This window comes from Cololabis saira, chromosome 20 (genome assembly GCF_033807715.1).
Source record: "Cololabis saira isolate AMF1-May2022 chromosome 20, fColSai1.1, whole genome shotgun sequence".
Classification (NCBI taxonomy): domain Eukaryota; kingdom Metazoa; phylum Chordata; class Actinopteri; order Beloniformes; family Belonidae; genus Cololabis; species Cololabis saira.
In genome coordinates, this window is record NC_084606.1 from 11,312,298 (window position 1) to 11,333,572 (window position 21,275).

Consider the following 21,275-nt stretch of genomic DNA (forward strand, 5'->3'; position numbering starts at 1 on the left):
GGCAAAATAACATGCTTTTTCTCTCCAATATATTGTTAGAATCATTTGTTTCAGATGTACTGTAATTATTTAATGTATAAAAATTTAATTTGGTGTTTAAAAAGTCATTTTTCAAACTTGAGTCTTGAAAAAGAGGGTCATCTTATAATCAGGGTCGTCTAATAATCAGGGTCGTCTTATATTTAGGGTCGTCTTATATCCGGGCCGATACGGTACTCTGTACCTCACTGGTACTACGGTCTGTACCGTCGACGCCGTCCTCTGGCAGCAGGCAGGTGGTGTTGCTGCCCTCCTCCGGGAACTGAGTGCAGTCCGAGTCCTCCGGCCACTGCAGTCCCACGATGCCAAGCACCGACTCACACTTCTCCTTGGCGTTCCGACACAGCGACCTGCGACAGAACAAGGGAGAGGACGAGGGTTCAGCTCCGGCTGGTTCCTGCCAGGAGTCCCAACCCGAACCCTAACCCGGGGTCGGCAACTTGAGCCGCCCTTCTTTTTTTATTTTTTCTTCTTTTTTTCCTTTTTTTCTCTTTTTTTTCTTCCTTTTTCCTTTCCTTTTTAATCTCGACATTTCTGCTTTTTTCTCGAAATTTCGACTTTTTTCTCAACATTTCGACTTTTTTCTCGACATTTCGACTTTTTTCTCGACATTTCGACTTTTTTCTCGAGATTGTACTTCAACATTAATCTAGACATATCGACTTTTTTCTCGAAATTTTGACTTTTTTTCTCGACATTTCGACTTTTTTTCTCAAGATTGTACTTCAACATTAATCTCGGCATTTCAACTTTTTTCTCGACATTTCGACTTTTTTCTCGAAGTGCATAATGAAAATAAAATCTTCCCCCGGTTATAACTATACATGCAGCATGTGTTGCCTTCATTCTAAGGCTTATACAAAACTTTTCATTTTTTGTGGCTCCAGACATATTTGTTTTTTGTGTTTTTGGTCCAATATGGCTCTTTCAACATTTTGGGTTGCCAACCCCTGCCCTAACCCTAACCCAAAAAACGTTTTATCAAAATGATGACATTTTCCAATAGACTTACTAGATCCACCCCATTGTTCCAATCCCTAAGTATTCTCCCTATTTTTGCTGTAAATGTTTTTCAGATTTGTCTTTTTTCTATCAATCCATTCACAAGCTACTTCCAACCTGTTTTCATTCTTTATTTCAATTCAACTCCCAAATTCATCACTTCAATTCTAGGTCTGCAAACGATCTCCATCCCACCTTTTTCGGGACTACTTTTTCCCAATTTTCAACTAGATTCAGACGTTCCTCTTTATTGGAACATCTTACCACACCATATTAGAGAATGCTCAAGTACAAATACTTTCAAAAAACAAATCGCAACATTTTTACTAGCCCTTATGGGTTTTTTTGGTTCCTCCCGCACGTTTTCTGTTATATTGTATTTCTTTTTTTTATTTCCTTTTTTTTTCTACATACTGTTCATCTGTAGTTTTTAATAACTGTTGTATATTTTTATGTGCAAATAAACTAAACTAAACCCTACCTGCAGGGCGGCACCTTGGCCATGCTGAGCGGGTCGCAGCGCGGCACCAGCAGGGTGCAGGCGTAGAACATGAGGTACTGGTAGCAGCCGGTCTGGACCAGCGCCGGGAACAGCGAGGCCTCCCAGGACACGGAGCTCTCCCGCTGGGACTGGTGGCCCAGGAAGTTGGGGAAGCTGGTCAGGTTGTAGGGCAGGTTCATGCACAGCTCCAGGCTGATGGGCTCGCAGCGAGCTGGAAGATGGAGGGTTAGGGTCAGAACCTCCACACGTTTCTACCGGTTCATTTACACGAGAGCAGGGTTCTTCAACCTTTTTCAGCCCTTGGATGAGAGAAAAACAGAGCAGAGGCCCCCGCTTGGAATTCTTATTTTTTCCCTTTTTTTTTATGGAGGATTTTTAGTGCCAAAATTAAATACATCATGAATTAATTAAGTAAATGTGTCATTAATTAATTAAAATGGGAATTAAATATATAATTAATTAAATGTGTCATTCATTAATTAAATGTGTTATTAATTAATTAAAATGGGAATGAAATATGTAATTCATTAATTAAAATACAATTCATTTTTTTTTTTTTTTTTTTTTTTAATCCCGGTTTTTTCCCCATTTTATCACCCAGTGCTCCTACCTAACAGTCCTGGGCATTGCCATCCTCTACCAACCCCGGGAGGGCCCTGCACTGAGCTCAGGTCTCCTCCTTAACCTGAGGAGTGAGCAGGCTGCTTCTTTTCACCAGGCAGGGTGAGGACACGTAGCGCGTGGAAGGATCACGTTATTCCGGCCGGATCCTCCCCACCCCATCTGTGTTTAATTAATTATTTCAGTTTGACGAGTTAAACTGACAGTTTGACATTTCATGATTCACATGCAACACGAAATCATTAATTAAATGTGTCATTAATTCATTAAATAAATAAATAATTAAATATATATATTTTTTACTTAAAATGAATTGTATTTTAATTAATAAATGACATATTTAATTCCAATTTTAATTTATTAATTATGTATTTATTTATTTAATTTTGGCACTAAAAATCCTCCATATTTGAGAAATGAGAGAAAAAGATGAGAGAGAAACAGAGCAGGGACCCCCGCTTGGAATTCTTATTTTTTCCCTTGTTTTTAATGTGTCCAGTTTTAAGCCTGGCTTATAATAACTTTTGAATGTGTTTTATTCTGCTTATATCACCTTAACCAATTCCTGACTGGATTATTAGCTACATGTGTTTATGGTTGATGAAACTTTGGCCTCGTCAGACGTGGAAGGAGTAACGTTAGGCCGAGCTGTAACGTTACAATCTCCAGCTTTAGGCTTCGTTATTGTCACTAAGTTATCCATCAGGTCTAACTAGCGTTAAATATGAAATAGCCAAGTCAATTTAGCAATGAATTTTCTTTTCTTAAACGGCTAGCTAGCTCGTTTTCCGCTCTAAAGTTGACATTAGAAACATGACTCACGTCATGGGAATCATTTATGTAGAGTTGTAGACTAATTAGATTATTATCGCCTGTTAATGGAGATTTCTCAATCACAAAAAACAAATTAAAGACTTTTTCTTCTTTCTTTCTTTTTTTTCTTCACAAAATTACGGTTAGTTTTATCATATTTCTTTCTATTTTTTTCTTCACCAAAAAAAGAAATTAAAAGTTGTTTTTCATTTTCTTTCTTTTCTTTCTTTTTTTTTAACTCTCACAAATTATTTTGGTTAAAATTGCCTTTATTTCTTTTGAAGTTGGAGGACCCCCTGCACAAGAGGATGTAGAGACGGGGTTTCAGAGATTCAGGCCACGTTTCCACATAGGTATTTACAAAAATGGATATTTCCCCCTCTACGTTTTGAAAAATACCATAATTTACACAAATCTGCATAAATGCGCTGTTAAAGTGCTATGAGCAGCCAAACCTACAGGGGGCAGTGTAACAAGAAGCATAAAGTCATGCTAGCCAATCAGAATCCCGGAAAAAAACGTCAACAAATGATACGTGTAACTGCCAGTTACTTCCAAGATGAACGAGAGTCTTTCATTTGGAGTGACAGAGAATTGGAGTTACTTTTAAGTGCGACTTTAGAATATAAAACAGGTAAAATACAAGAAAATATTGACGGTGGCCAAACAAATTGTAAACACAGGTCGCACTCATGATGCTGGTGACGTTTCTGTCATGTGATGTTCGTGTGATGTTCTGAAGCCTAAATGTCCGTTTCTCTCCGTTTACAAGCAAACGTGAAGATGGAGTTTTTAAAAATCTCCACTTTCAGAAATGATCGTTTTTGTGACTTTGAGCTTCGTTTTTGTGTAAACGAACGGCCAAAACGCATGAAAACACCACTGTTTTTGCTACGTGTAAACGGGGCCTCAGAGATGAAACCACCTGCTGGAAACTCACTGCAGTTGCTGGTTCGAGGGTCGCAGGCAGCGCCGCCCCCCACACAGGCAGGACAGGAAGTGGAAACGCAGCCGGGCGGAGTGGGAACACACCCACTCTGGGCTGGAAAACACACATCATTATCACACCCACTCTGGGGTTGAAAACACACAAAACACACCCAATCTGGGCTGGAAAACACACATCATCACCATGACTCTGGTGTTCCCCAGGGCTCCGTCCTGGGAGCACCAAACATTTTACCATAAATAATAAACTTTGCTGGAAATCACATATAAATAGTGTAAAATCTAAAATGACGAAAATGAAAAAAGACTTATTGTGTGGAGGTTTGGGGTAACACCTATAAAACAAATACGAACCCTCTTTTCTTATTACAGAAAAGAGCTTTAAGGATAATTAATAGATCTGACTATTATGAACCAACAAATAATCTCTTTATTAAATATAATACTCTAAAATTGACATAGTAGAGCAGAAAATTGTTTTATTTGCCTTTAAAGCACAGCAGAAACTGCTTCCAAACTGCATTCAGGAATTGTTCCAAATAAAAGAAACCCGCTATGACCCGAGGAGGAAACTCATGTTTGAGATGACGACAGTAAGAACAAACTTAAAAAGAGATGGACATCAATTAAGGCAAGAGAAATATGGAATAGTTGTGACAACGACCTAAAAATGTGCAGTTCTATCTACAAGTTCAAGAAAATTATTAAAGAAAATATTGTAAATAAATATAAAACACTATAATTATAAAGTATATTATCAAAAACATTCTAGAATGTGAAACGCCAGTTTTATATTTTGTCTCATTTATTTTTTTGTCTTCTTTATGCATTGTTTGTTTTTCATGGATTAATGCTAATGTTTCAGATTTAAGCTGATCACAAGATAAAAAGGGTATAAGCTACGGCTTCAACCTACACCTTTTCGGCAAAAGCAATGTTTATTTTACTTTTTTCATATTGTTTTGTAAAATAACTACAATAAAGACAATTCATTCATTCATTAATTTACATTCAAAACAGGATTTTCACAAGGTACAAAGAGGAAGGGGTTTAGCGGCCTTTAGGGGCCTTTAGGAGCCTTTAGGAGCCTTTAGGGGTCTTTAGCTGCCTTTAGGGGCCTTTAGGGGCCTTTAGCGACCTTTAAGGGCCTTTAGGGACCTTTAGCTGCCTTTAGGGGCCTTTAGCTGCCTTTACGGGCCTTTAGCGACCTTTAGGGGCCTTTAGGGACCTTTAGCTGCCTTTAGGGGCCTTTAGCGACCTTTAGGGGCCTTTAGGGACCTTTAGCTGCCTTTAGGGGCCTTTAGCTGCCTTTAGGGGCCTTTAGGAGCCTTTAAGGGCCTTTAGCTGCCTTTAGGGGCCTTTAGCGACCTTTAGGGGCCTTTAGCGACCTTTAGGGGCCTTTAGGGACCTTTAGGAGCCTTTAGGGGCCTTTAGCTGCCTTTAGGGGCCTTTAGCGACCTTTAGGGGCCTTTAGGGACCTTTAGGAGCCTTTAGGGGCCTTTAGCTGCCTTTAGGGGCCTTTAGGAGCCTTTAGGAGCCTTTAGCTGCCTTTAGGAACCTTTAGGGGCCTAAGGGGCCTTTAGGGATCTTTAGCTGCCTTTAGCGACCTTTAAAAGCCTTTAGCTGCCTTTAGGAGCCTTTAGCTGCCTTTAGGGGCCTGATATAACACTATTGGGTGATGGGTTTGTTTATATTTATGTTCAGAAATGGGCTAATTATAATTATATGTGTATGTATGCATGTGTATATATATGTGTATGTATGCATGTGTGTGTGAATATGTGTGTATGTAGATACATATATAACAGGGAACCGTCGGCGACATGGATGTTTATAATGCGCCTGTTGACACTGGGATAGAGGAGGAAAAAAAGGCATCTTCACACTGTGTATAAATACTCAGCGTCAAGGTGCAAAAAACACCTCAGCACACAAAGCAACATAACATCATCATGAAGACTTGCATGTGGGGGGGGGGTCCTGGCACGGTGCATCCAAGTGAGGGCCGCGGCCTTCGTGGCGCTCAAACCCGGAGACTGTGTTGGGGGCGCTGATAAGAGGGGAGCCGGGGAAGGCGTTGAAGTGAGGGAGGTGTGGTTATCAGTAAATGTGTGTGTGTGAGCGGTAAGTCTGTGAACTTTGCCCCAGAGCTACTCCTCAGCCATTGTCCTTGATGTTATCAGACGGCCCGGTACAGTTCTGATCCAGGTCCACAGATGTCCTGGGAAGGGGAGGGCTAGTGGGGGCAGAGTATCTTGTTTTTCATTCCTCCAGGGAGATTGTGACTGGAGCGTCCTGCCAAGCCGTTCTGTCATGGTCAGATTGTAGAATCCACAATTGTTTTAGGACAGGCAGATTCCAGTAATTTTCTATCTGCCTTGAATCTCTGATTCATCAATGGCGACTCCAAACAGACAAATTTGTGGTCAATTCCCGCCAAGCCGAGCTTCCAACTTCTCCAAGGTCTTTTCCATCTTGCCAATGAGTTCGAAAACCGCCACTAGTCTGCGATTTAGCTCCCCCAGCTTTAGAGTCTGAGTGTTGGTCGCAGAGCTTATCCCCTCAGCCACGTCGGGCAGCTTTGAGAGGGCCAGAACAGCTGTCGACGACTTACGAATTTGTCGATATGCCAGGTAACCGCCAGCTCCAAAAAGCAGAAATCCTGTTATCATTAATCCAATTATTAAGGCATCTTCAACATCCTCGACCAACAAAATCGACAGACACATGATCCTCCAATGCTTCCAGGAGTCCATCATCTATCCGGCAAAAAATGTCCCGTCGGGGCAGGAAGGCTCCCTTGTCCCCTGACTTCTCGTCGCAAAAATGTGGTCAATTGTGCTGAAAGACCAGTTAACCAGTTCCATCGGAGGATGTGAAAAAGAGAGGCTCTAAAAGACAAGTAAAAAAGCAGTAGCAGGGCAGATAGAGAGGGAGAGGGAGCAGAAAAAGCGTCCGCCTTCGCCGAGAGCCGGAAGAAGAAGCGTGAATAAAGTCGAAATTTTGTGAATAAAGTCTTAATTTTGTGAATAAAGTCTAAATTTCTAGAAAAAAGTCAAAATGTCGAGATTATTGTTGAAATACAATTTCAAGAATAAAGTCTAAATTTCGTGAATAAAGTCTAAATTTCGTGAATAAAGTCGAAATTTCGTGAATTAGAGGTGTATAATCCAGGTGCCATAAAGTTAAAACGCTGCCATGTTTCCGGATCAGCCTGTACATTTAGAACACGTGTTTTCACTAACGACCATCAACCTGCAGAGGAGCTGGTTTAGTGATGGTTGGAACAACTGCTGGACAGGATTTTTACTTTATGGCACCTGGATTATACACCTCTGGTTTGTACGTCTCAAGACCTGGATGAACATCAGCCTCCTGGATGTTGATTAAATTAAGAGAAATATTCATGAAGTTTCTGTTTTTAGTTCACAGGGTTAGGGTTAACCCTGACCCTAATTTCTGCGTGATGCAACAGACATCTGCTGGAGAGAAGATGGCTGACCGGATCAGAGACGGGTGTGATCTTAATGTTAAAAATAGATGGGAGAATGAACTTCTTTGTTATATTTCTTCTGTTGATTGGGAACAAATGTGTAAAAACATATACGAAACAACTAATTCAAATTATTGGAAGGAGTTTGCGTGGAAGATTTTAATTAGATATTTTAGGACACCCCAAATTCAAAGTAAGTACAAATGTGATCTAACATCAAATTGTTGGAGAAAATGCGGGGAGCAGTCATGTATTGTATGTAGTCATGTAAGCTACTCACTTGTTTTTTAGTTTTAAGAGTAGCATTAATTAAACAAATTACAAGAAATTGGTTAAAAGATAATAATTGAATTAATTCTAAATGGAAGGATCTTGTAAATGACATACATGGAATGAAAAAAATAACAATGAGACTTAAAAATCAAGTTTATATTTTTGAAGAAAGGTGGGAAAAATGGGTGAGGTACACAACAAAAAACAGCCCTAATGACCCATGACATGATTTTTGTCGATGTTTTGTTGTCCTTTTATTTTCTAAAAAATGCAAATAAAAATAAGAGACGGGCGTGACGGATGTCTCACGGTGCTCTCGGCTGCAGTGCTCCTCGTCGCTGCCGTCTCTGCAGTCGTCTTCTCCGTCGCAGCGAAACGCAGAAGGGATGCACTGGCCGTTGCTGCACTCCAGCAGGCCCTGGCTCTGACAGGCTGCAACGAGACAAACACGAACTCAGCCTCCGGGACTCGAACCCTAACCCTAACTCTAACCCTAACCTTAACCTTAACCCTAACCTGCCGTTGCTGCACTCCAGCAGGCCCTGGCTCTGACAGGCTGCAAAAAAATAAACACAAACTCCGGACCAGGGGCCTCATTTATGGGACAAATACACCTTTTTACTACTATTATTTACCATCCTCATCATCATCACCATCATCACCATCATCACCATCCTCATCATCATCCTCATCATCACCATCATCATCATCCTCATCATCATCATCATCATCATCCTCATCATCACCATCCTCATCATCATCCTCATCATCACCATCCTCATCATCATCCTCATCATCACCATCATCATCACCATCCTCATCATCATCCTCATCACAATCACCATCATCATCACCATCATCATCACCCTCATCATCCTCACCATCATCACCCTCATCATCATCATCATCATCATCATCATCATCATCATCATCACCATCATCATCATCATCATCATCACCACCATCATCACCATCATCATCACCATCATCATCATCCTCACCATCATCACCCTCATCATCACCATCATCACCCTCATCATCATCATCATCATCATCATCATCATCACCATCATCATCATCATCATCACCACCATCATCATCATCGTCACTCCGACGGCCTAAAGGAGCCGGGGAAGATTAAGTTTGATTGACAGGAGGTGGGCGTGGCTGCGTTGCCGCGGTGACTCACAGCAGTTGAGCTCGTCGCTCTTGTCCAGACAGTCGAGGTCTCCGTCACACAGCCAGTCCCTGGAAACGCAGCGGCCGTCGCCGCAGCGGTGCTGCCGGGCCGGGTCGCACTCTGGTACATAGACATGTACACACACACACATACACACACACACACACACACACACACACCAGCGTTAGTCCTACAGGGAAAGACATCAGCAGGTCAGAGAGGATCAACTGTAATTGAACTAAAGGGTTGTCCAGTTGCCATGATTCTCACACTTCTCACACTAAATGTGTGTGTGTGTGTGTGTGTGTGTGTGTGTGTGTGTGTGTGTGTGTGTGTGTGTGTGTGTGTGTGTGTGTGTGTGTGTGTGTGTGTGTGTGTCTCACCACAGCCCAGCTCGTCACTCAGGTCTCCACAGTCGTCGTAACCGTCACAGAGCAGATCCGTCTCCAGGCAGCGACCCGTTTTACACTGGAACCTTCCTGCTGCGCAGTCTGGAGACACGGGTCACATGATCAGTCTGGAGACACGGGTCACATGATCAGTCTGGAGACACGGGTCACATGATCAGTCTGGAGACACGGGTCACATGATCAGTCTGGAGACACGGGTCACATGATCAGTCTGGAGACACGGGTCACATGATCAGTCTGGAGACACGGGTCACATGATCAGTCTGGAGACACGGGTCACATGATCAGTCTGGAGACACGGGTCACATGATCAGTCTGGAGACACGGGTCACATGATCAGTCTGGAGACACGGGTCACATGATCAGACCAGAGACACGGGTCACATGAGGGTTAGCTCGTTAGCTCGTTAGCTCGTCCTGCAGAGGCTGACGAGTCTGAAAGCGTGTTGAAATTCATCAGCAGGTTATAAAAACGTGTTTTAATGGAATTACTGGATGTGGACGGGGCTTCTCCTCAGGTGAATGTGGGCGGGGCTTCTCCTCAGGTGATTTTAGACCGTTTTAAAACACTTTGACGTTGAGGTCTGATGTACTTTTACAAGCAGGAGTTGTGGCGGACCCGATGATGTTTGAACATCACCCCCCCCACTCTCTCTCTCTCTCTCCACATTCCATCCGCCTCAGCCTATATTCTCTCCATGTTGCCATGACGACCACGCTTTTCAAACTTGCACAGTGCTGTCATCCATCAATCACCTGGAAAGGCATCGCCATGACAACGGCATGAAATCTGGGGTTCAGATACGACAGAGAGAGAGAGAGAATCCTGGAGACGTTAGACGACCTGCTGGTGCCGGGTTTTAATCATTAGACGTTAATCGTTAGACGACCTGCTAGCGCGGGTTTTAATCGTTAGACGTTAATCGTTAGACGACCTGCTAGCGCCGGGTTTTAATCGTTAGACGTTAATCTTTAGACGTTAATCTTTAGACGACCTGCTGGCGCCGGGTTTTAATCGTTAGACGTTAATCGTTAGACGACCTGCTGGCGCTGGGTTTTAATCGTTAGACGTTAATCGTAAGACGACCTGCTGGCGCCGGGTTTTAATCGTTAGACGTTAATCGTTAGACGTTAATCGTTAGACAACCTGCTGGCGCCGGTTTTTAATCGTTAGACGTTAATCGTTAGACGTTAATCGTTAGACGACCTGCTGGCGCCGGGTTTTAATCGTTAGACGTTAATCGTTAGACGTTAATCGTTAGACAACCTGCTGGCGCCGGTTTTTAATCGTTAGACGTTAGACGTTAATCGTTAGACGTTAATCGTTAGACGACCTGCTGGCGCCGGGTTTTAATCGTTAGACGTTAATCGTTAGACGTTAATCGTTAGACGTTAATCGTTAGACGACCTGCTAGCGCCGGGTTTTAATCGTTAGACGTTAATCGTTAGACGTTAATCGTTAGACGTTAATCGTTAGACGACCTACTGGCGTCGGGTTTTAATCGTTAGACGTTAATCGTTAGACGTTAATCGTTAGACGTTAATCGTTAGACGATAATCGTTAATCGTTAGACATTAATCGTTAGACGATAATCGTTAGACGATAATCGTTAGACGTTAATCGTTAGACGTTAATCGTTACACGATAATCGTTAGACGATAATCGTTAGACGTTAATCGTTAGACGTTAATCGTTAGACGATAATCGTTAGACGATAATCGTTAGACGTTAATCGTTAGACGATAATCGTTAGACAACCTGCTGGTGCCGGGTTTTAATCGTTAGACGTTAATCGTTAGACGTTAATCGTTAGACGACCTGCTGGTGCCGGGTTTTAATCATTAGACGTTAATCGTTAGACGTTAATCATTAGACGTTAATCGTTAGACGACCTGCTGGTGCCGGGTTTTAATCGTTAGACGTTAATCGTTAGACGACCTGCTGGCGCCGGGTTTTAATCGTTAGATGTTAATCTTTAGACGTTAATCTTTAGACGACCTGCTAGCGCCGGGTTTTAATCATTAGACGTTTATCGTTAGACGTTAATCGTTAGACGATCTGCTGGCGCCGGGTTTTAATCGTTAGACGTTAATCGTTAGACGACCTGCTAGCGCCGGGTTTTAATCATTAGACGTTAATCGTTAGACGACCTGCTAGCGCCGGGTTTTAATCATTAGACGTTTATCGTTAGACGTTAATCGTTAGACGATCTGCTGGCGCCGGGTTTTAATCGTTAGACGTTAATCGTTAGACGACCTGCTAGCGCCGGGTTTTAATCATTAGACGTTAATCGTTAGACGATCTGCTGGCGTCGGGTTTTAATTGTTAGACGTTAATCGTTAGACGACCTGCTAGCGCCGGGTTTTAATCATTAGACGTTAATCGTTAGACGTTAATCGTTAGACGACCTGCTGGCGCCGGGTTTTAATCGTTGAACGTTAATCGGTAGACGTTAATCGTTAGACGACCTGCTGGCGCCGGGTTTTAATCGTTAGACGTTAATCGTTAGACGTTAATCGTTAGACGACCTGCTGGCGCTGGGTTTTAATCATTAGACGATCAATAAACTGATCACCGTCGTCAATAAACTGATCACTATTAAACTGATCACAAGAAGCGTGTGTGTGTGTGTGTGTGTGTGTGTGTGTATTAGTGTGTGTTAGTGTGTGTGTGTGTGTGTGTGTGTGTGTGTGTGTGTGTGTGTGTGTGTGTGTGTGTGTGTGTGTGTGTGTGTGTGTGTGTGTGTGTGTGTGTATTAGTATGTATTAGTGTGTATTAGTGTGTGTGTGTGTGTATTAGTGTGTATTAGTGTGTGTGTGTATTAGTGTGTATTAGTGTGTATTTGTGTGTTTTCTCACCACAGTGCGTCTCATCACTCCAGTCGTCACAGTCGTTGAATCCGTTACACACCAGTTTCTGGGGGACACAAACCCCCGTCGCACACAGGAAGTGGTCCCTCCCCCCGCACACCGCTGCAATCACAGACAGGCAGACCGTGATGTCATCGCCCACCAGCTTCACACCAACATTAATTCATTAGTTAGGGTTAGGTTAGATTCTACCCTGCAAAACAATATTTATCCAAATTTAAGAATGATATAGATGTTAATTGTTCTTTTTGCCAAAGGCATCCTGAAACATATTCACTTATTCTGGTCATGTGAATTATTCACTAATAAATTCTGGAGGGACTTCCACAAGTATATTGCTGATTCTGTCTTTTCTAACTTACATCTTTATTTTAAGAATGTTATTTTTGGTTTTCATAATTTTAATCACAAAGATAGGGACGCTTTCTTTTTCATAAATTTGTCTTTGTTTTTAGCAAAGTTTCACATACATAAATGCAAATTCATCCACCGAAAGCCTGCACTCTTTATACTCAAAAAAGAACTTGAACAATATATGAGGACGATCTACTCATCGGAAAACGCATAAAAGACCATCGGCATCTGTAAATCGGTGAATTTATTAACATGAAACTTACTCTTGCACATTATGCTGTTTTTATTTTTATTTATCTTTTTAATTTACATTCAACTGTCTTGTCCTTTATATATATTCTTTTGGTTATTTATTTTCAATTTGGTGCTGGAATCTCTGTATTTGATCTTAATTTTTCATTGTATTTCAAGATTTAAAGAAAAAAAAAGAAAAAGAAAAAAAAAATTAATTAGTTCGGGGGTCGGCAACCCACGGCTCTAGAACTCTTTACAACTCTTTAGCGCCGCCCTAGTGGCTCTCTAGAGCTTTTTCAAAAATGTTTGACCTTTTTTTTCCTTTTTTTCTTCTTTTTTTAAATTTTTTTCTTCCTTTTTCCTTTCCTTTTTAATCTCAACATTTCGACTTTTTTCTCGACGTTTCGACTTTTTTTTCGAGATTGTACTTCAACATTAATCTCAACATTTTCGACTTTTTTCTCAACATTTCGACTTTTTTCTCAACATTTCGACTTTTTTCTCAAAATTGTACTTCAACATTAATCTCGAAATTTCTACTTTTTTCTCAACATTTCGACTTTTGTCTCGACATTTCGACTTTTTTCTCTACATTTCGAATTCTCTCAACTTTTTTCTCGAAGTGCATATGCAGACATATTTGTTTTTTTTGTGTTTTTGGTCCAATATGGCTCTTTCAACATTTTGGGTTGCCGACCCCTGAATTAGTTAATACTCACCAGGCTTCCCTCTGGTCTGGCGAGGGGAGAAACACGGCGCCGGGGCTTCGGCCGCTATGAGGGGCGGGGCCGGGGCCAGGACCGCTGGGGGCGTGGCCAGAACTGACGGGGGCGGGGCCATGACAGAAGGGGGCGGAGCCAACACAGAAGGGGGCGGAGCCACGGTGGCGTTGCTGAACTGCGAGCAGCGCAGGAATTCGGGCCAGGAGGCGTTGAACATCTGCAGCACCGGCTCACAGCCCTCCCTCGCCGCCTCGCAGAAGGACGAGCAAGGGAGCACCGCGGTCCTGGAGGGGGGTGGGGGGGGGGGGGGAGGTCTTCATCATCACCTTCATCATCATCATTATCATCTTAACTATCATCTTCATCACTGTTATCACCTTCATCATCACCATCTTCATCACCTTCATCATAACTATCATCATCATCATCATAACTATCATAACTATCATCGTCATCATCATCATCTTCATCATAACTATCCTCATCATCATCATAACTATAACCTTCATCCTCATCATCATCATCATCATCATAATCTTCATCATAACTATCATCATCATCATCATCATCACCACCATCATCATCATCATCACCATCATCATCATCATCTTCATCATAACTATCATCTTAATCATCATCATCATCATCATAATCATCATAACTATCATCTTAATCATCATCATCATCTTCATCATAACTATCATCTTAATCATCATCATCATCATCTTAATCATCATCATCATCATCATCATAACTATCATCATCATCATCATCATCATCATCATCATAACTATCATCATCATCATCATCATCATAACTATCATCATCATCATCATCATCATAACTATCATCATCATCATCATCATCATAACTATCATCATCATCATCATCATAACTATCATCATCATCATCATCATCATAACTATCACCTTCATCATCACCATCTTCATCACCTTCACCATAACTATCATCATCATAACCATCACCATCACTATCATCTTCATCATCATCATCACCATCTTCATCACCTTCATCATAACTATCCTCATCATCATCATCACCATCATCATCATCATCATCACCTTCATCACTGTTATCATCATCATCATCATCATCATCACCATCTTCATCACCTTCATCATAACTATCATCATCATCATCATCATCATCATCATCATAACTATCACCTTCATAATCATCATCATCATCATCATCATCATCATAATCATCATCATAACTATCATCATCATCATCATCATCATCACCATCATCATCATCATCATCATCACCTTCATCATCACTATCATCATCATAACCATCATCATCATCATCATAACTATCATCATCATCATCCTCATCATCATCACTATCATCATCATCATCACTATCATCATCATCATCACTATCATCTTCATCATCATCATCATCATCATCATCATCACCATCATCATCATCATCATCATCATAACTATCATAACTATCATCTTCATCACTGTTATCACCTTCATCATCACTATCATCTTCATCATCATCATAACTATCATCATCATCATAACCATCATCATCATCATCATAACTATCATCATCATCATCCTCATCATCATCACTATCATCATCATCATCACTATCATCTTCATCACTGTTATCACCTTCACCATCACTATCATCTTCATCATCATCATAACTATCATCATCATCATCATCATCATCATCATCATCATCACCATCATCATCATCATCATCATAACTATCATAACTATCATCTTCATCACTGTTATCACCTTCATCATCACCATCATCATCATCATCACCATCATCATCATCATCATCATAATCATCATCATCATCATCATCATCTCCTGAAGGTTCTCAGCTGAAACGGTACCCGGTTGGATGGAACCTCAGACATGTGTTTGTGAGGTACCTGTTGTGTGTTTGTGAGGTACCTGTTGTGTGTTTGTGAGGTACCTGTTGTGCGTTTGTGAGGTACCTGTTGTGTGTTTGTGAGGTACCTGTTGTGTGTTTGTGAGGTACCTGTTGTGTGTTTGTGAGGTACCTGTTGTGTGTTTGTGAGGTACCTGTTGTGTGTTTGTGAGGTACCTGTTGTGCGTTTGTGAGGTACCTGTTGTGCGTTTGTGAGGTACCTGTTGTGTGTTTGTGAGGTACCTGTTGTGCGTTTGTGAGGTACCTGTTGTGCGTTTGTGAGGTACCTGTTGTGTGTTTGTGAGGTACCTGTTGTGTGTTTGTGAGGTACCTGTTGTGCGTTTGTGAGGTACCTGTTGTCTGTTTGTGAGGTACCTGTTGTGTGTTTGTGAGGTACCTGTTGTGCGTTTGTGAGGTACCTGTTGTGTGTTTGTGAGGTACCTGTTGTGTGTTTGTGAGGTACCTGTTGTGTGTTTGTGAGGTACCTGTTGTGCGTTTGTGAGGTACCTGTTGTGCGTTTGTGAGGTACCTGTTGTGCGTTTGTGAGGTACCTGTTGTGCGTTTGTGAGGTACCTGTTGTGCGTTTGTGAGGTACCTGTTGTGCGTTTGTCAGGTACCTGTTGTGCGTTTGTCAGGTACCTGTTGTGCGTTTGTGAGGTACCTGTTGTGCGAGCCGTCGGCAGCGATGCATTCTGGGAGCGCCAGCGAGCAGCCGAACAGCATGATGTGCCTGTAGCAGGAGAGTCTGCTGAGGTAGCTGAAGAACCTGGAACATCAACGTCTTGTTAACCGGACCGAGGAACTGATCGGTTCTCAGAACCTTCCTGTTGACTGCAGCTTTCCTCACATTTGTTGTTACTGAGCCATTTAACGAAAGAAAAACTACGATGGTCACTGAAGGAATAGAAAACTAGTAAGAATAATCAGTAGAAAACGATATAGAGATCCAACAAATCCATTATTCCTTCAGTTAAAATTGTTGAAATTTCATGAATTAGTAGATTATAGTATTCTGCAAATTATGTTTAAAGCTCATAAGAAAACTTTACCAATCAACATTCAGAAAAGATTTGAAAAAAGCGAAAGCAAGTATAACTTAAAAGGAACAGAGATGTTTGAGAAACCAAGATTCAGGACTAAATTGATGGAACGTTGTGTTTCTGTGAAAGGAATCAGTTTATGGAACAATCTGAACAAAGAAACCAAAGAATCCAAATCAAGCAGTAGTAGCAGTATTAGTAGTAGTAACAGTAGCAGTAGTAGTAGTAGCAGTAAGTAGTACCAGTAGTAGTACCAGTAGTAGTAGTAAATCCTAAAATAACTAATAAAAAGTCTCAGTTTAAGTCAGAAACAGCTGCTGAGATCAACATCAGCTTGCGTTACCGTAGCAACATGTCCACCTCCGAGCTCTTCACCACGGCAACGGAGGACGACAACCACGTCTGGTTGTAGGGCAGCATGTGACACTGAGGCTCCATGATCAGCTGACAGCCACCTGCAGAAAGGAGGACCAATCAGGCTCCAGCACCTTCACCTGGTTTAGTTCTAAAAACACAATAACGACTAAACCGTCATTAATGATGACTAAACCTTCATTAATAAAAACTAAACCGTCATTAATGATGACTGAACCTTCATTAATAACGACTAAACTGTCATTAATGATGACTAAACCTTCATTAATAACGACTAAACTGTCATTAATGATGACTAAACCTTCATTAATAACGACTAAACTGTCATTAATGATGATTAAACCTTCATTAATAACGACTAAACTGTCATTAATGATGACTAAACCTTCATTAATAACAACTTAACTGTCATTAATGATGACTAAACCTTCATTAATAACGACTAAACTGTCATTAATGATGACTAAACCTTCATTAATAACAACTAAACTGTCATTAATGATGACTAAACCTTCATTAATAACAACTAAACTGTCATTAATGATGACTAAACCTTCATTAATAACAACTAAACTGTAATTAATGATGACTGAACCTTTAGATCTCCAGGGGGTTTCAGACGTCTGGATTTAATCTTCAACAGGACGGAGTTGAAACAACCCCAGTATATTAATATACTGATTTATAGTTATATGTATATATGTCGATATATAGTCATTTCTATGTATATAATTGGAGGTAACTATATGAATATATATATATCTACTGTCTCTTATATAGTTATTCGAGTACCGTATTTTCGCGACCATATGGCGCACTGTGTGGAAAGGCGCACCCTCAGTTTTGTGTGTCATTTTTGGTTTTAAAACACACATACGGCGCACCGACCCAAAAGGCGCCGTCTACGGAGACGGAGCTGCACACACACGTGCTGCAAAACACACACGCGCTAAAAATACAGCAGAAGCAAAACTTAGTTTGATATTTTATTTCACTTTTCACATCAATCAAACCCTTCAAAGGTTCATATTCTGTTTCTGCATTAAAGAATTAAAAAAAAACCACCGGGTTGCTGCACAAACCTGTCTCAGCCACTGATCATCTCCTCATCCATCCAGCCCTTTTCATTTCACTCTGGCTGGAAAAGTCTCTTTAGGGAACGCTTTTCTTTTAAAAATCCCGACCGCGGCGGTCCCGGGTCCCGCTCCCCGTCTGCTCCCTCGCACTGGACCGGGTCCCGGCTCCCGGTCCGCCCCCCCCCCCGCTTGTCCCGCGGCGGTCCCGGGTCCCGCGTCCCGGGACCCTCGCGCTGGACCCGCTCACACACACGCGCTGTCGGGGAGCCGGTACCGGGGTTTGTATCGGACAGGAGCTCCGTTAATTCAGCTGCGCCAGTCCGAATTTCCAGACCTGTCTCAGCTTCTTGATCATCATCCCTTCATCCAGCCCCCTCTTTTCATTCACCCTTATAATGACTCCGGCTGGAAACGTCTTATGCAAAGTTTTTCTTTTAAAAATCACCATAGGTTTCTGTCCATCAGCTGCGCCAGCCAAGCACCACATACATGAGAATCTGTGTGTCGCGCCGCGAATACACACACGCGCATGTCGGGATCCGGTACCGGGGTTTGTAACCGACAGATTTGGCTGCAAATCTCGGAGTGTGAAGCTGATCTGACCTGAGACAGACCCCAGAAATCTCTGCTCTTAAAGCGGCCGGGAACCAGGTCGATCGGACCCGCTTGGGGAACCAGGAAGTCGGCTGCAGCAGCGCCCATCACCGCGCTGCTCCCGCCGCTGCTCCCGCCGCTGCTTTAACCGGGGAAAGTGAGCGGTTCCGACCGACCGGGACCGGAGCAGCCCACATGGACTGGTAGCAGGGGCTCCCGGGGAAAGAGCACCGGCATTTCAGCCGGATCTGCAGCGGGGATGCGGCGATCGGACCCGCAAACCCACGGCAGGTGCGATCGGTTCCGACATGCAAAACACACGCGCGCTGCAGAACACTCACACACAAGTGTGCTTATTTAAATAGAGCGGAGCAAAACTTAGTTTGATTGTATTTTATTTCACTTTACACATCAAGCAAATCCTTAAGAGTCTTCATCATCTGTTTCGCATTAAACAGCTCAGTGGATGGTCTCATTCAGCTTCACCCGCCCCCTTCTCTTTTTACCTTCTCATGGTGGCCGACCTGACATTACCGTAATTCAGGTAATAGACACGGCGCACCGTTTCTTAAGGCGCCCGGCACATTTAAAAAAAAAAAAAAAAAAAAAAGTTGCGCCTTATGGTCGCGAAAATACGGTATATTGTTTTACCATTGCTGTCTATTGTTCTCTATTATATTGTAGTATTATAGTAAAGTAATTATAATGTAATACTATACATTATAATTACTCCTATTAGTACATACATACATAGTAGCACAACTAAATGCTGGGCGATTGTTTTGTTTTCTTTTGTTTGCCTTGATTTGCTTTAATATTGACTATACTTATATATACATATAATCAGGGCCGCCGCAAGGGGTGTGCGAACCGTGCGACCGCACGGGGCCTCGCGCTATGGGCCGTTTTTTTTTTTTTTTCGTTTTTTCCCTTGGAAATATCAACAGTCACGTTCCATTACAGACCTAAATGTGTACTAGTCTGTGCATATCAGTAAAATATATGTGCAATGATGCGCGTGTCTGTTGTTCAATACAACTGCGTCAGACCAAGCGCAGACACAAGGTGCTCTGATCCAGACGGGTGGAGTTGGAACAAACTGTGACACAATGTCGAGAGAACGAGACAGATTCAGGAAATTTCCATCAGGGGATGAAAAAAGAAAATAACGAAAGAAAATGGAAGAGTTTAATGCTTCTCTGAAAGGCTTGTTTGATAAATTTGTTACAAAAATCACCGATCCGACCGGGTCTCAAGCAGCCACGGGGCCCCGCGTCGAGGCAAGCTCAGATGATGACGAGGGAGGGGAAGGTATCCAGTATTTTCATAATTGGAGAGTTAAAATTGCGCATATAGACACCCGATCCAACCCGAAAAACCCAAAAAATGTTGCGGAGGGCCCCCCCCAGCCATTTCGCACAGGGCCTCGCAAATCTCCCAGGCGGCTCTGCATATAATTGAGTATTATATCACTGTATTGAACAGTTATTGAAACTCGTCTTGTTATATGTAGGACTCGATAAGTGGTTACTTCATTCCTACTCCATTTCGAACATGTTGGTGGATCCGTGAACTAATATTATATGAAGTGCTGTACGTATATATACATATATATATATATATATATATATATATATATATATATATATATATATATATATATATATATATATATATATAAATTATTTATAAACAGGTATATGGAAGAGGAAATGGGTTAACGAGTAGTGTGATAATCAAATAAAATAGGAAAAAATTGTATATTATACTTGCTTAAGATATGTTTAGATATTTATGTGGATATTTATGTATTATATATTATATGTTGAGAGGGATAATTATAATTATGTAATATATGTAATATTTTTTTTTATGTATGTAGCATAAATATATTTATAGGGATATTTATGTAGTTTATATAGTGTATATTTATATAGATTTACATAATATTTGTATTTTCTATATATTGATATAATATTTATGTAATATTTATATTTTCTATATACTTATATGGTTAATTATGTCATAGTAGGCATGTTTATTCATAGGAAAAAGTGTATACTTCTTCCTACTCCTTTTTTCTAACCTATGTGCATATGAAGATGTTACTGTTTATTACTCCTGAGGTCAAGACTTGTTCACCATCTGTGTCACTAAAAAAGGACTTTATTCCAGATCAGAGCAGAGACACGTGATGACATCGAACCCTGGTCCTCCAGCATCTCCAACCTGACAACATCTGAAGGTCAAGCATCCTCTGGTGACTGTCCAGCAGCCAATCAGAGCGCAGGACCGGCGGAAGCTCATCAGCATTCACCTCAGAGATGCTGAAGGACGGCAGAGGAGCCGAGACGAGACGAGGGGAATCTTAAACCTCACTCTGGATGAGTGATTTATGACCACAGACACATATATACACACTTATACACACACACACACACACACACCTACACACACATATATACACACACTCACACTCACTCACACACACACACACACACACACACCAGCTGAAGCTGGAACACCAGTGTTAGCTATGACCCGAGGGGATGAAGTTTATGAGTGAAACATGTCAAGTTTGTGAGTCTGAGGTTCAAAGTCATGTTGAGCTCGATAAGTAAACAAATCAAACCTAATTAACTAAATAAACCAGTTAATTAAAGGGGACCTATTATAAAAAACATGTTTTCTCTTGCTTTAACTTATATGAAGTGGTCTCCCCTCAGCCTGCCAACTCAGAAAAGGAGGAAAGCAACCAAATTCTGCAGTGTCTGTACAGCCGCCCGGATGATCCTACCAGTGTCA

General features: G+C 41.6%; 1 protein-coding gene across 1 annotated transcript in view; it reads right to left on the reverse strand.

The window, feature by feature from the left end:
- The window catches only part of corin (corin, serine peptidase), a 45,915-nt gene that overhangs the window by 12,323 nt on the left and 12,317 nt on the right, over positions 1 to 21,275 (reverse strand). Inside the window, exons 4-13 of the mRNA XM_061710508.1 lie at positions 16,769 to 16,880; positions 16,047 to 16,151; positions 13,460 to 13,746; positions 12,141 to 12,254; positions 9,255 to 9,362; positions 8,881 to 8,991; positions 8,001 to 8,123; positions 3,918 to 4,019; positions 1,523 to 1,754; positions 247 to 389 (exon numbers count right to left, since the gene is read on the reverse strand). Of these exons, the coding sequence (XP_061566492.1) occupies positions 247 to 389; positions 1,523 to 1,754; positions 3,918 to 4,019; positions 8,001 to 8,123; positions 8,881 to 8,991; positions 9,255 to 9,362; positions 12,141 to 12,254; positions 13,460 to 13,746; positions 16,047 to 16,151; positions 16,769 to 16,880 (1,437 nt within the window). The remainder of the gene's footprint in view (positions 1 to 246; positions 390 to 1,522; positions 1,755 to 3,917; positions 4,020 to 8,000; positions 8,124 to 8,880; positions 8,992 to 9,254; positions 9,363 to 12,140; positions 12,255 to 13,459; positions 13,747 to 16,046; positions 16,152 to 16,768; positions 16,881 to 21,275) is intronic.